The 14,474-nt window shown below is 38.9% G+C and overlaps 2 protein-coding genes across 3 annotated transcripts in view; one reads left to right on the forward strand and one right to left on the reverse strand.

The window, feature by feature from the left end:
• Nucleotides 1-234: 234 nt before the first annotated feature.
• NAIP (NLR family apoptosis inhibitory protein) overlaps nucleotides 235-14,474 on the reverse strand; it is an 87,945-nt gene continuing 73,705 nt past the window's right edge. The window contains exon 15 of the mRNA XM_078449160.2: nucleotides 235-339. Within this exon, the coding sequence (XP_078305286.2) occupies nucleotides 263-339 (77 nt within the window). The 3' untranslated portion in view covers nucleotides 235-262. The remainder of the gene's footprint in view (nucleotides 340-14,474) is intronic.
• The window catches only part of SMN2 (survival of motor neuron 2, centromeric), a 41,994-nt gene continuing 35,890 nt past the window's right edge, over nucleotides 8,371-14,474 (forward strand). For both annotated transcript variants that reach the window (XM_078449188.2, XM_078449189.2), the window contains exon 1: nucleotides 8,371-8,499. In XM_078449188.2, the coding sequence (XP_078305314.1) occupies nucleotides 8,428-8,499 (72 nt within the window). In that variant the 5' untranslated portion in view covers nucleotides 8,371-8,427. The remainder of the gene's footprint in view (nucleotides 8,500-14,474) is intronic.

The raw sequence follows: 14,474 nt of genomic DNA on the forward strand, positions 1-14,474 counted from the left end.
GAAAAGAGCTCCTTTCTATTCAAGGCATGTGTCCTGCTGTTAGCTTTGAGCCTATAAGCTATTTGAAAACTATTGACCTTAAACAAGCATGTCCTCGGACAATATGTGTATGTCAAATCATATTGTATACCTTAAATATACTGTCAATCATACCTCATGAAGCTACGGAAGGGAAAATATCCCTCACGTGGAAACCTAATATAAAATTGACTTTGGCGGTTTAGATAATGAGATTGGTATGTCTTACCATCTGTGTCGGGTACTAGCAATGATACAACCTAAGCACAGAGCATGTCAACTTGTTGAGGTAAACTCCTATTTGCCTTTGGTGATGAGGACCTATTTAAAAAAAAGAAAAAAAAACATGAGAATTGAATTGAAAAACTGAATTATTTTTATGGACTTGTCAATCATAATTTTCCATTAGAATTTCCCATAAATTACAGCAAAGTTTAACACTTCATACAGGCTTTTCCTTAGAACTTTGCTTCTTAAAAACAAAAACGTTTTACCACTAAATTAACTAACACGCATGAAAAAGTTCAGAGTCGCCTGCTGTTAGGCTATTTGCCCAGGAAAATTGAAATGTTAAAATTTGATTTTGATTAATAGAGCTTTTATAGAAATATTTTCCATACCACATCCTACTCATGCTACTTTATCAGTTGGACATGACTTTGCTTGCTGGTGCATCCATGCAGGAACATTTCCTTCAGTATTACTGAAAAAAGGTTTTTTACAGTTTTTTAGTTTCCAAGAAATAGTCTACCAACCTGGCTGTAATCAAGACAAAATCCTATTGAATACTTTGTTTTTATAGACATATATTGCATGATGAAGGATTTTGTCAAGGACTTGGAATTTGGGGGGGCGGGTAGGAGGTATTCAAGATATTTTACTAAAGATGACTGTTAGGGTGGCTTATGAATAGACACTTAACATAGAGTTATGTATTGGTATGCTTGAAGACCTAGAAGCACATCAGATCTGTGATTTGATGGTAAATTGAAATTTCTAGTTGCAAACAGAATCATTAATTACAAATAACCACAACGAATATTTAAGTGGATGACAGACTCCAGAGTCCAAGGAAAAGTTGAAGACGGAAGCCTTGGGAAAAGTCAACAGTGGGGATAGCTCCAGGTACCATGAGAAGCTTTTTTCCCCACAACGCTGCTATCGGATTGAAATTTGGGCAATTATTTTCAGTCATGATGCCATTCAGATTCCTCCAAATGAACTTGTTTAGGTTACATGCCTACCCCTCAGCAAGGGGAGGGTAGGTGCCTAAGATGATGGTATAACCAAGACTTCATCCAGTGAGGAACAGGTGGTCCCCCTAGCAAATGTGGGGTTCTGTTGCCAGAAAGGAGGGAAGAGACTCTGGGCAGACTTGTAGAGTCCACTAATCTTGTTGCAAGGCTAAGATTAAAATTAAAAAATACAGATACATGATATGGTTAATGGTGAAAGTGAGAAGGAAATGTCTGAAGTGTGAGAAATGATGAAGGGCATACACTGTTACCTCCACCAGCTTTCAACCCCCCAAAATTCAACGCCTGCTCATAATTAAAAATTTGGGAAAATGTAACAAAAAGACTGAAAGAACTTTAGCCATAAATGAGTAACATAAGAAACTAAATATACCCTTAGTGTATAGTCCCGTAAGTGCAATCCTGGGCATTTATCCCAGTGAAATGGTATTAAAGAACATCGTAAGTATATTATTTTTATTGGCTTTTACCTAGACTGTACCAAGAATGAGGTACATGGACATTTCTAGCAGGCTGCTTTGTGACAATCACTATAGATTCATTTTGCATGTTTTTGAATTTCACATATGTGGAATGCATGCATGGGATTTGGACTTCATTTGTTCAACATTATGTCTTTGAGAATGCTTTGTCTTTTATGTATCAGTAGTTCCATCTTAAACATGGAACCGTGTAGTATTGTTACATAAATACACCATAACTTAGTTATCCACTCTACTTTTCATGGGCATTTCGTTTGCTCTTAGTTTGAAGTTTTTAAGAATGATTCTGTCATAAACATTTTTTATTTATATTTTCGTGGTGATGACTTCTACTTATATATTAAGAATGAAATTTGCTGGGACATAAGATACATAAAACTGTGGTCTAGTTTTCCTCAATGCTCGCTTAAGCATTCATAAACATAACCATAACTAACGGATATTGAGGATTTACTAGGGTTGCTATAACAAATTACCACAAACTTGGTGGCTTATAACAATAGAAATTTATTCTCTCACAGTTCTATAGGCCAGAAGTCTAAAAACAAGGTATCAGCAGGACCATAAGCCCTCTGAAGATTTGAGGGGAAAATCTTTGCCTCTTCCAGTATCTAGTAGCTCTGGGCATTGGTTTGCTTGTGGCACCATAACTCCTATGTCTCTCTTCACACAACCTTCTTTTCTCAGGTTTCTTCTTGTTTATTACAAGGATGCCTGTCACTAGGTTTAGGGCCCACTCTAATTTGGGATGATCTTATCTTGAGTTCCTTAGTTACATTAGCAAAACCCTTTTCCAAATAAGGTCAAATCACAATAGCTGTATCTGGTGGACATATCATTTTGGGGGCCACCATTCAACCCACTACAGGGAATTTTTTTTTTTTTAAACAAAAGTGGAAAACTTAGCTGTAACTTGATTTTTTTTTTTTTTTTTTTTTTTAAGCTATGCCTACAGGTCAGTCCCTATAAATCTACCCTTGGTATAGTAATTTATCAAGTAATTTCCTTACTCATGGAAATTGAGGATGTTTGTAAGCTTCTGCCACTAAAAACAATTCTGTAATATAGTCATACTTAACTATGTAATAGTTCTTTTATTCCTATAAGAATGGATTCTTAAAGGTAGGATTCCTAGTACAAAGGTATATTCCATGCGTTTGCAATTTTAAGCAGATATTTCCCACAAGAGAATAGCTCCATTTCCCATGCCCTTGATAACATCAAATATTAATCTCTAATATTGCCATCCTGAGTGGGAAAAGTGGTATCTTAGTTGGTAATTTTTTTTCATGTTTATTTTTGAGAGAGTGTGAGCAGGGAAGGGGCAGAGAGAGAGGGAGACACAGATTCTGAAGCAGGCTCCAGGCTCTGAGCTGTCAGCACAGAGCCCAACACGGGGCTCCAATGCACGAACTGCAAGATCATGACCCGAGCCAAAGTCAGACACTCAATGGACTGAGCCACCCAGGTGCCCCTGTAATTTCTGGACTGCAGAGGTTGAATGTTTTACCATGTTTATTGGGCATTTGGATTTTCTCTTCTGATCTATTCATATTTTCTCTGCTTTATGCTTTTTATTTTACTTAGCTTTCACATGTGGGTACTATGATATCTATCTTTATAGGCAAAGAAATTGAGATTTTAATTAAGGAATCGCCACCAAGGTTACCCAGCTAGTAAGTGGCAGGTTAGGGATGTGAAATCAGGCCAGCTAAGCGCAGAGCTGAGGCTTATTTTCATATTTATTGGCCATTTTTTTTTCTTCAAGGAATAGTTTGTTCTTGTCTGTTTTCCTACAGTTTTTTTTTTTAATAGGTTACAAATATTTTCCACACTATTGTTTGTAGTTTCATTTTATTTTGCTTGTAATTACATTACCGTAAGTGTAGTTTCTTTATAAGTAAGGGTGCAGACTGACAGCAGACTTATCCCGGCTGACACGTTAAAACTTAAAAAAAATTTTTTTTAATGTTTATTTTTGAGAGACAGCACAAGCAGGGGAGGGGCAGAGAGAGAGGAGGGCAGAGGATCTGAAGTGGGTCCCACGATCACAGCAGACAGCCCAATGTGGGGTTCGAACTGATGAACTGAGAGATCATGGCCTGAGTCAAAATCAGACACATAACTAACTGAGCCACCCAGGCACCCCATTTGTCAAAACTTTTTAATGTGAACTTGAATACCTTTGGGCAGGGATTGAGTCGAGTGAGTGGGAGGTGGGGAGGTACAGGCTCCGCTTTACTGATGACAGTACCCACAACACCTTTTGCTTATTCCTCCTTAACTCATTTACATTACCCATGTGACTCCCAAAAGGTATTCAGGTTTTCAGTACTTGCATGGTTTCTTGTTTCTATCTTAAGATCTCCCCCATCCCAAGTTTATAAAAATCACCCAGAATGTATTTTGATATATGATATGAGGGTGGGGACTCAAACCTTTACTAAATACTGGATGGCCAATTCTATCTATCCCTCTATGAATTACACTACCATTTGTCCATTACATCATTCAAATATTCTTCCAAAACATCATTTGTAATTTTTAACGTTCTGCTGCTTTAACAGTTAAATGAGCCATTTTGTACTAAAATCACAGACCCATCTATGATCTCCTGCCCCTAGACCCTGTTAATGTAATGCTAAAGAACTAATTGGCTTTGGCCTTGTCATTTGTTTATGCACTATCCCATTTGAAATTCAAATTGGAAAATCAAATTGGAAGCCTGGTCACTAATCATTTTATTTCTTTATTTGCTCAAGGGCAATTTCCAAGAGTCATGGAAGGTAGGATTTTGGTATTGAAATTCCATATACACAAAGACTGTTCCAATTCCTGATGTTAAATTTAATGTTTAAATAAGTGCCTTCAAATTGGGTGAAATGGTTTTCCTTTGGAAGTTCACCACACAGTGCTTTGAGTGCTTTGTCTATCATATGAAATAACTTTGTAAAATAGAGTAATTCAATTATGGATGTCACCATCAGGAATAAAAGAACATCATCTTTTCTTTGAGAACAAAAATGCCATAGGTTCATTTTTGTTGAGGATCCTGGTAAGTAAAAATACTTTTTTCAACAAAGAACCTGCCATTCTAAATGTATTAAAATGCTAATTTTTCCTTGAAAACCTTAGGCTAAGTGAAAAAGTCCAGACACAAAGGGCCATAGATTGCATTTGTATAAAATATCCAGAACAAGTAAATCCATAAAGACAGAAAGTAGATTAGTAGTGGTGAGCAGCTGGAAGGAGGGAAGAATGGAGAGTGACTGCTAATGTTGCTTTTTAAGGTGATGAAAATGTTCTGGAATTGGTGGCAGCTATATAACCTTTCAAATATACTAAAAACTACTGAAGTGTATGCTTTAAGATGGTAAATTTTATGATATATAAGTTATATCTCAAAAAATATAAAGACAAAAACCTCTTTTCAAATTCTGTCTAAATTTCTACATCAAATGTCATTGTGAGGGGGTGCCTGGCTGGCCCAGTCAGAGGAACCATGTGACTATTGCTCTCCAGGTGGTCAGTTTGAGCCCTGCTTTGGCCTGTTGTCAGCACAGAGCCCACTTTGGACCTTCTATCCCATTCTCTCTGAGCTTCTCTCTCTCTCAAAATTAAATAAACGTTAAAAAAAAAATTTTTTTTAGCTTCTCTCTCTCAAAATTAAACGTTAAAAAAATTTTTTTTACATTTTTATTTTTGAGAGACAGAGCACAGGTGGGGGATGTTGCATCCACAAGACTCCTGAAACAGAATGCTACGGGCACCAGTGACAGTCACAACAAAGTTTATTACAATGAGAGGCAAGGCGACCGATCGGGACCAACACTCTTGATAAGAGTGCGGCCTCGAACAGCCGGGGGACAGAGTTTTTATAACCGATCACATCGTTTTATCATCACCTGGGAACAGAACAAAGAAACAGGTTCCAGATGAGTTAGAAACAGTTGCCTAATGAGGTGTTTACTTTAGACTTTCTGCCTCTAAGTTGCAACCAGTGGATCCCCTTGACCCTGCCTCTGATGCTCTTTTCTTTGAACTTTTGTTGCCTTAATTGGTGAAGCCTAATTTACAAGGGTATGAGGCGTAGTTTACCAGAGCAAAGCAAGGCTGTTGTCTCTTAACCTTCAGTGTCAACACAAAGCTGTTATTTTTCAAGGTAAGCATTAGCCCTACACTACAATTTAACCCTTACAGGGGAGGGGCAGAAAGAGAAGGAGACACAGAACCCAAAGTAGGCTCCAATCTGACAGCACAGAGCCTGACACGGGGCTCAGACTCACAAACCGTGAGATCATGACCTGAGCCAAAGTCAGACGCTTAACCGACTGAGCCACCCAGGCACCCTCGGTTGGACTATGTGCTGACAGCTCAGAGCCTGGAACCTGCTTCAGATTCTGTCTCCTTTGCTCTCTGCCCCTCCCCCACCTGTGCTCTGTCTGTCTCTCAAAAATAAATAAAAATGTAAAAAAAAATTTGTTAAAAAAATTTTTTTAATGCCATTATTAGAATTTTTATGATTGAGAAAAATCTAAGTGACTTTTTAAAAAATAGATCTGTTTCTGATATTGATAGAAGCCAAAGGGGAGCCCTCAAACTTCCTTGGGTAGATATATTTTTTAAGAAAATTATAATACATGTATACGTGGAATCCATCTGGCAATCCTAAATATTAATGAATAATCTGGAAAAGTAAATGGTAAATGCCTACTAAGATTTAAAGACCTGCTTGACCCATGTAAAGACAGGGGGAAAAAAAACGCAGCATAGCATTAAACATTAGACAACATTTGATCCCACTTTTCTTCTCTATCCCTTTCACTTTATCTATCCTCATACTCCCCCCACCCCCATCCTGTGGCAATTGTGAGTTCTCTATAAATCTATTATGTTCATTTGTTTTTTAGTTTCCACATATAAATGAAGTCGTATGGTAATTTGTCTTTCTCTGACTCATTTCACTTAGCATGATATCATCTAGGTGTGTCCATGTTGTAAAGATTTCATTCTTTTTATGTCTATATTCCATTGTGCATGTGTGTAAACATATCTTTACCACTCATCTAGTGTCCACAACAATTTATGTTCCCACCAATAGTCCCCAAGAATTCTTTTCTTTGCATCCTTAGTAACACTTGTTCTCTCTTGTCTTTTTGATAATAGCCATTCTGACACCTGTGAGGTAATAGCTCATTGTGGTTTTGATTTGCATTTTCCTGAGGGTTAGTGATACTGAGCATCTTTTCGTGTACCTATTGACATCTGTATGTGTTCTTTGGGAAAATGTCTATGCAGGGCCTCTGCACATTTTTTTATTAGGTTGCTGTTTTGGTTTTGTTACATTGAGTTTTAGGAGTTCTTTATAGATTTTGGATATTAATCCCTTATCAGATCGTATGTGAGAATGTCTTCACCCATTCAGTGTAGGTTGTCTTTTCTTTTGTTGGTTTCCTTCACTGTGCAAAGGATGAAAGTTTGATGCGGCCCCCTTTGTTTATTTTGACCTTTTTTTTTTTTTTTTAAGTTTGAAAATTTACCAAAGAAGACTTGGGAGAATGGATATTAACTCAAACGTTAAAATTGAGAAGTAGCTAAAGGAATGAACTCTGCTACCTGGAATCCAGGCAGCTGTGTAAATGCTGTGCCTGTTTCCTTTTTTTTTTTTTTTTTTCCTTTTCCTCGTATATCAATACTTAATTCTTAAAAGATTTTTCTTTTTAACTAATCTCTACAACCCATTGTGGGGCTGAAACTCACAACCCCCAAATCAAGTCTAAGCATTTCGGGAGATCCTCATTCCTATTTTTTAATTGCTGGGTAGTAGTCTATAGTATACAAGTACCACAGTAAGTTTACTTATCTTTAAAATGGGAATAATAACCCGTCGTTTATGGGGTCGTGAAAATAAAATACAAAGGTGCCTGGGTGACTCAGCAGGTGGAGCGTGGGACTCTTGATTTCAGCTGAGGTTATGACCCCAGGGTGCTGGGGTTGAGCCCCTTGTCTGGCCTTGCGCTGAGCATAGAGATGCCTTAAGATTCTCTCTACCTCTGCCCCTCTCCCTGGCTCATGTGCTCTCTCTAAAAAAATAAAATAAAAAACTCTGTAAAGCACTTTTTAAATGGTGGCGATATCATCATCATTGGTTACATCTGGCCTTATTTTTGTTTGTTTTAGACAGTACATGCAGGAGTACGGGAGAGGGGCAGAGTGATTGAGAATCTTAAGGAATCTCCAGGCTCAGCACTGAGCAGAACACAGGGCTGGATCCCAAAACCCTGGGATCATAATCTGAGGGGAAATCAAGAGTCAAACCCTCAACCCCCTGAGCCACGAGGCGCCCCTTATTTTTTTGTATTACCCATGTTTTCTATGTTATTTGCAATGAACATTATTTTCTATGTAAATCTATTGTTTAAAAAATATATTGTTTAAAACAAAAAAAATCCTTGGTGGGAATCACTCTACCAACATAGGAAAATGTGAAACCAAAGAATTGAACACAGGAAAAAGCAAGTCGACTCCTAAAGAAAGCACCAGGAGTCTCCCAGGCCTCGTGGCCGATCTCCAGGACACCGTACTCTTCCGCTCCCAGAAGCCTCCAGCGGCGGAAGTTGTCACTTTCAGAGGGACGGAGCCCACGCCGTGTACCCGGCAGTAAGCTCGCCATGGCGATGGGGGGAGGCAGCGGTGTCCCCGAGCAGGAGGATTCGGTGCTGTTCCGGCGTGGCACAGGCCAGGTGAGATCTTGGACGGCATCGCCTTCAGACAGGCTCACTGGGCTCGCACCGAGCGTCTCGCTAGGGGCTTCCGCGCTTGGGCTGGCCCGGTCGGGTTCGCTAACTGCGGGGCGGTATTCCACAGGTTTCTATGGCTTTCCTCATTTGGGAGTTTTAGCTACAGGCTCCTTCCTCGTGCGGCTTGGGCACCCTGATGGGTTAGAACTGATTCCCTACCTCAACTTGATTTTGCCTTGGTTTGTCCATTGTTTCTGATGGGGGAGTGTGCGGGGGCAGGCCGGGGTGAAGCAGGTAAACCAAGGAGGAGACTATTGAAATGTGCCAGTTTTACATCGAGGTGTCAGCGATGGAAAGCAAGGTATTTGCTTTCCGGGTATAATTTGAAATCAGAGGCAACGGGTTTTGCATATGGATTCGATAATGGAGGTTTGAGAGAGGAAAATCAAAGATAATTCCAAGATTGACCTGCAGTCATGAAAAGATGAAATTGTTTTTTCCTGAGATGTACTGAGGTCAGAAGACTGCAAGTGGAATAGGTTTATAAGGGAGGGAAATGAGAAGCTCAGCCTTGGGTGAAATCTGATTGGAGTGAGTTTGGAGCGGGGAGAGGAGAAAGTCAAGGCAAAACTTGTAAGTAAATATTTCAAGTTTTGTAAATAGAAGGTAGAGAAATTGGCCAATAGATGAAGGGGAGGGTAAAATAAACAGGATTCTTAACTGTTTTGTTTTTTTTTTTTTGTTAGATGATAGAAATCTGTTTCAACGCTTTTTGGTCTGGTGCGAAAGATTGAATAAGGATGGAAAACTTGATGATACAAGGGGCAAAAGAAGTGTCGAAGCAGTGTTCTAGAGTAGATATGAGAAGATGGGTTTGGCCTTTGTTAGAAACATTGACAGTTCATGTGACAGTTACATGGGCACAGACTTGTGTGGATGGACAGATTTGTGGAAGCTGTCTTTTGATTGTGGCTGTTCTCAGTAAAAGAAATAAGGTCATCAACTAGGAGTGAGGGGAGGCAGGTGTTGGGAGTTTTGAGAAGAAAGAAAGTAGGTGAAAAGTGGGGAGAGTAGAGGAGTATTGGACTAGGGAAATGTAGTGGAAGTGTTGTTAGGCAACATGACAGGTCTACTTGAGATTTTGGTCTTGAGTTTAAAAGATACTAGACAGCTTGATTGTGTTTTTCTCCAGCTAAGTTGAATTCAGGTGTGTGAGGGCAGGCACACAGTGAATTAAGTGTTGAAAATAATAGGGCTGTAGTTTTACCAAGTGGATATAAGGGAGGGAGGGGTACAAGGTAATTATGTTAGTAATTGACCATGGAATTTAGCTGGCTAAGAAAGGAAGGGAGGACATTAGGATAGTAAAAGTTTAAAAATTTGGAGGATCACTGTTTTGTTCTAGTCAAGTGGAATGATTGTCATCATCCAGATAGAAGAAGTAAGTTGCAGAGGTTAGGTGATAGTTGGAGAGTAGGATTCTTTTTTTTTTAGTTTTTTTTTTTTTTTTAATTCCAGTATTCTTGACGTACAATGTTAAACTAGTTTCAGCTGTACAACATAGTGGCTCAACAATTTCTATACATTACTCAGGGCTTACCATGGTAAATTTACTCTTAATCCCCTTCACCTAGTTCAGCAGTGCCCCCCCCCCACCCCCTCGCATTTGTTAACCATCAGTTTGTTTTTGATAGTTAAGTCTATTTCTTGGTTTGTCTCTCTTTTTTCTTTTTTAAAAAGTATTTTATTTTAATTTATATTACTTTAAGTAGGCTCCAAGCCCAGTATGGGGCTTGAACTCACTACTCTGAGATCAAGAATTGCATCCTGTACTGACTAAGCCAGCCAGGTGTCCTCCCTTTTCTTACTTTGTTCCTTAATTCTGTATATAAGTGAGATCGTATGGTATTTGTCTTTCTCCGAGCTATTTCATTTAGCGTTATACTCTCTAGCTTCGTCCACATCGTTGCAAGTGAAAAGATTTTGTTCTTTTTGATGGCTGAGTAATATTGCATTGTGTATGTATACCACATCTTTATGTATTCATGTATCAGTGGACACTTGGGCTGCTTCCGTAATTTGGCTATTGTAAATAATGCTGCAATAAACTTAGAGGTGAATGAAATGCCAGCCAAATTCAAGACAAAGAAATGGAAAGACATTCCATGCTATGTGTTGTAAGAACAAATATTATTAAAATGTCTGTACTACCCAAAGCAGTCTACACATTTAATGAAATCCCTGTGAAAATACTAACAGTATTTTTCGCAGAACTAAAACGATCCTAAAATTTGTATGGAACTGCAAAATGTCGAATAGCCAAAGCAATCTTGAAACGCAAGAACAAAACTGAAGGTATCACAACTCCAGATTTCATGTTAGGTTACAAAGAAGTAGCAATTAAAACAGTATGGTACTGGCATAAAAATTCATGCATAGATCAGTGGAATAGAACAGAAGACCCAGAAATAAACCCACAATTATATGGTCAGTTAATCTTTGGCAAAGGCGAGATTGAGTATGCATTGGGAGAAAGATAATCTCTTAGGGGTGCTTGGGTGGCTCATTTGGTTAAGTGTCCAGTTCGTTTCGACTCAGGTCATAATCTCACAGTTCGTGGGTTCAAGCCCCATGTTGCTCTTTGTGTGCACCTCAAGGCCTGCTTGAGATTCTCCCTCTCTCTCTGCCCCTACCTTGCTCATACTCTCTCTGTCTCTCAAATAAAAGAACTTAAAAAAAAATCTCAGCAAATGGTGTTGGGAAAACTGGACAGCCTCATGGAAAAGAACAAAACTGGTCCACTTTATTTCACCATACACAAAAATAAACCCAAAATGGATTAAAGACCTAAATATGATAATTGAAACCATAAAAAGCCTTGAAGAGGGTACAGGCAGTGAAATCTCTGACATTGGTCATAACATTTTTCTAAATAAGTCTCCTGAGACAAAGGAAATAAAAGCAAAAATAAACTACTGGGACTCCGTTAAAATGAAAAGTTTCTGCAGAGCAAAGGTAATGGTTATCAAAACTAAAAGGTAGCCTACTGAAAGGGAGAAGATAGTTGCAAATGACATAGCCCATAAAGGGTTAGTATCCAAAATATGTGAAGAACTGATAGAACTTAACACCCAAAAAACAAATAATCCAATTTAAAAATGGGCAGAAGAGGGGCCCCTGGCTGTCTCAGTCAGTAGAGTGCATGACTCTTGATCTCAGAGTCCTCCATTCAGGCCCAAGGTTGGTGGATGTTGAGCTTAAAATAAATTTTAAAAACCAAAAAAAAGAATGGGCAGAAGACTGCACAGACATTTCCCCAAAGACATAGAGATGGCTAACACACATGAAAAATGTTCAGCATCACTCATCATGAGTTAAATGCAAACCAAAACCATAATGAGGGGTGCCTGGCTGTCTCATTTGGTAGAACATGTGACTCGATCTTAGGGTCATGAGTTTAAAACCCACATTGGGCACATGGTTTACTTCAAAAAATGAGATATTACTTGACCTGGCATAATGGCTAAAAGAAAAAATACAAGGAACAAGTGTTAGGATGTGAAGAAAAAGGAACCTTCCTGCACTGTTGGTGGGAATGCAGATTGTGGAAAACAGGATGGAGGTTCCTCAGAAAATTAAAAATAAAACTACCTTATGATCTAGCAATGGCACTAGTGAGTATTTACCAAAAGAATATAAAAACACCAATTCAGAAGTATACATGCACCCCTGTGTTTATAGCAGCACTATTTACAATAGGCCAACTGTGGAAGCAGCCCAAGTATCCATTGATAGATGAATGGATAAAGAAGATGTATGTGTATACACACACACACACACATAGGGGATATAAGGGATGGGAATTAAAGAGTACAGTTATAAGATAAATTGATTTTTAAAATAAACATAGGGGTGTATATATCTCTTCAGGGTGGTGTTTTTGTGTTCTTTGGGTAAATACCCAGCAATGCAATTTACTGGATCATAGGATGGTTCTATTTTCGTGGCAGGTGAGGACGTAGTTCTGTTTTTAATATTTTGAGGAGTCTCCATATTGTTTTCCATAGAGGCTGATCCAGTTTGCATTCCCACCAGCAGTGTGTGAAGATTCCTTTTTTCTACATCTTCGCCAACCCTTGTTGTTTCTTTTGTGTTTTTGATTTTAGCTAATATGACATGTCAGTTGATAGCTCATTGTTTTGATTTACATTTGCCTGATGATGAGTGATGTTGAGCATCTTTTCATGTGTCTTTGGCCCTCTATCATCTTCCAAGAAATGTCTGTTCATGTCTTCTGTCCAAGGAGAATAGGATTCTTTAAACTGAGTTTATGGAAAGGTTCGGTTATTGTTAACCATAGAAGCTAGTAACTGCGATTGGGTGGTGTACAAGATCATTAGTATGGAGGAGTTTAAGGACCTGGACGGTTAGGGTATTGGCATAATCAGCTATGTGGGTTTTTTAATAACCAAGAATGGCAGGAGTAGTGTTGGAGACAACGCTAAATCTCAGGGGAGTGAGGAAGCGTGGCTCAGATGGCTGTAGATGATTACATAAAGAGGAACAGCAGACAGTTGAGTCTAGTAACAGGGTTCTTGAAACTGAGGGTTTTTAGGAAGGAAGGAGAGAGGAAAAATCTGGAAGTGGGTGTAAGGAGCAATTAAGATTGCTTCCCCATCTGTGGTATGATGATTTGAGGGATATGGAGAAGACATTTCATTTGAGGTATCTGCAAGGAAAGAGGCATCTTTGGGGAAAGTTAGATTTTAAAGCAAGGAGGTAAAGGGAATATTCAGAGAAGAGGTTAAAGATATTGAGAGCAGGGTTTGCTGATGACTCAAGAGATCTCAGCAAAAGTTTCAGCAGTTGACAATTGTAGAAGACAGGAGAACATGAGGCATACTAGTGGTGACCAAGAAACAGCTATATAAAAGCAGTCTGATGGTTTGTTCTGGTGTCTCTTGTTATCTAACAAACTCCCCAAAACTTAGTAGCTTGAAATAGTAATTATCATTTTATTATCTGTCATGGTTTCTGTGGGTCAAGAATTTGTGAAGGCCTTGCTGGACACTTGTCCTTTAGATCTTTCACGTGGTTGCATTCACGTAGACATTGGAGCTACAGTAGCCCAGGACTGAGCAGCTAGAGATTGAAAGCCGTTTTGTTTCTTCCTGTCCTCTCAGGGCTTCACATGATCTCAGTGTGTGGGCTGGTTTGGATTTCTTTATACCCCTTTATAATCCTACTCTCCTTTCTCTCATCTGCTGTTCCCTGATCACTGCTGGATCACACTTTCTGTCACCGATTAGTATGCATTTTCTAGAAGTTTATAAACATTAAATCTTTTGTTTGCCTTCCTTTACTCAGCATAGTTTTCAGTTTCACACATTTTGTTGTACATATTAGTTGTTCATTCCTTTTTATTGCTGCAGTATCCCATTTTATTATTATACTAGAATTTGTTTAAGCATTCAGTTGTTCATAAACGTTTCGATTGTTTTCTTTTTTTTGTGCTGAAGAGTTTATTTTTTTTCAATATATGAAATTTGTTGTCAAATTGGTTTCCATACAACACCCAGTGCTCATCCCAACAGGTGCCCTCCTCAATACCCATCATCCACCCTCCCCTCCCTCCCACCCCCCCATCAACCCTCAGTTTGTTCTCAGTTTTTAAGAGTCTCTTATGCTTTGGCTCTCTCCCACTCTAACCTCTTTTTTTTTTTTTTTCCTTCCCCTCCCCCATGGGTTTCTGTTAAGTTTCTCAGGATTCACATAAGAGTGAAAACATATGGTATCTGTCTTTCTCTGTATGGCTTATTTCACTTAGCATAACACTCTCCAATTCCGTCCATGTTGCTACAAAGGGCCATGTTTCATTCTTTCTCATGGCCACGTAGTACTCCATTGTGTATATAAACCACAATTTCTTGGGGCGCCTGGGTGGCTCAGTCGGTTAAGCGGCCGACTTCGGCTCAGGT

The sequence above is a fragment of the Panthera onca genome, chromosome A1, assembly GCF_046562875.1.
Source record: "Panthera onca isolate mPanOnc1 chromosome A1, mPanOnc1 haplotype 2, whole genome shotgun sequence".
Lineage (NCBI taxonomy): Eukaryota > Metazoa > Chordata > Mammalia > Carnivora > Felidae > Panthera > Panthera onca.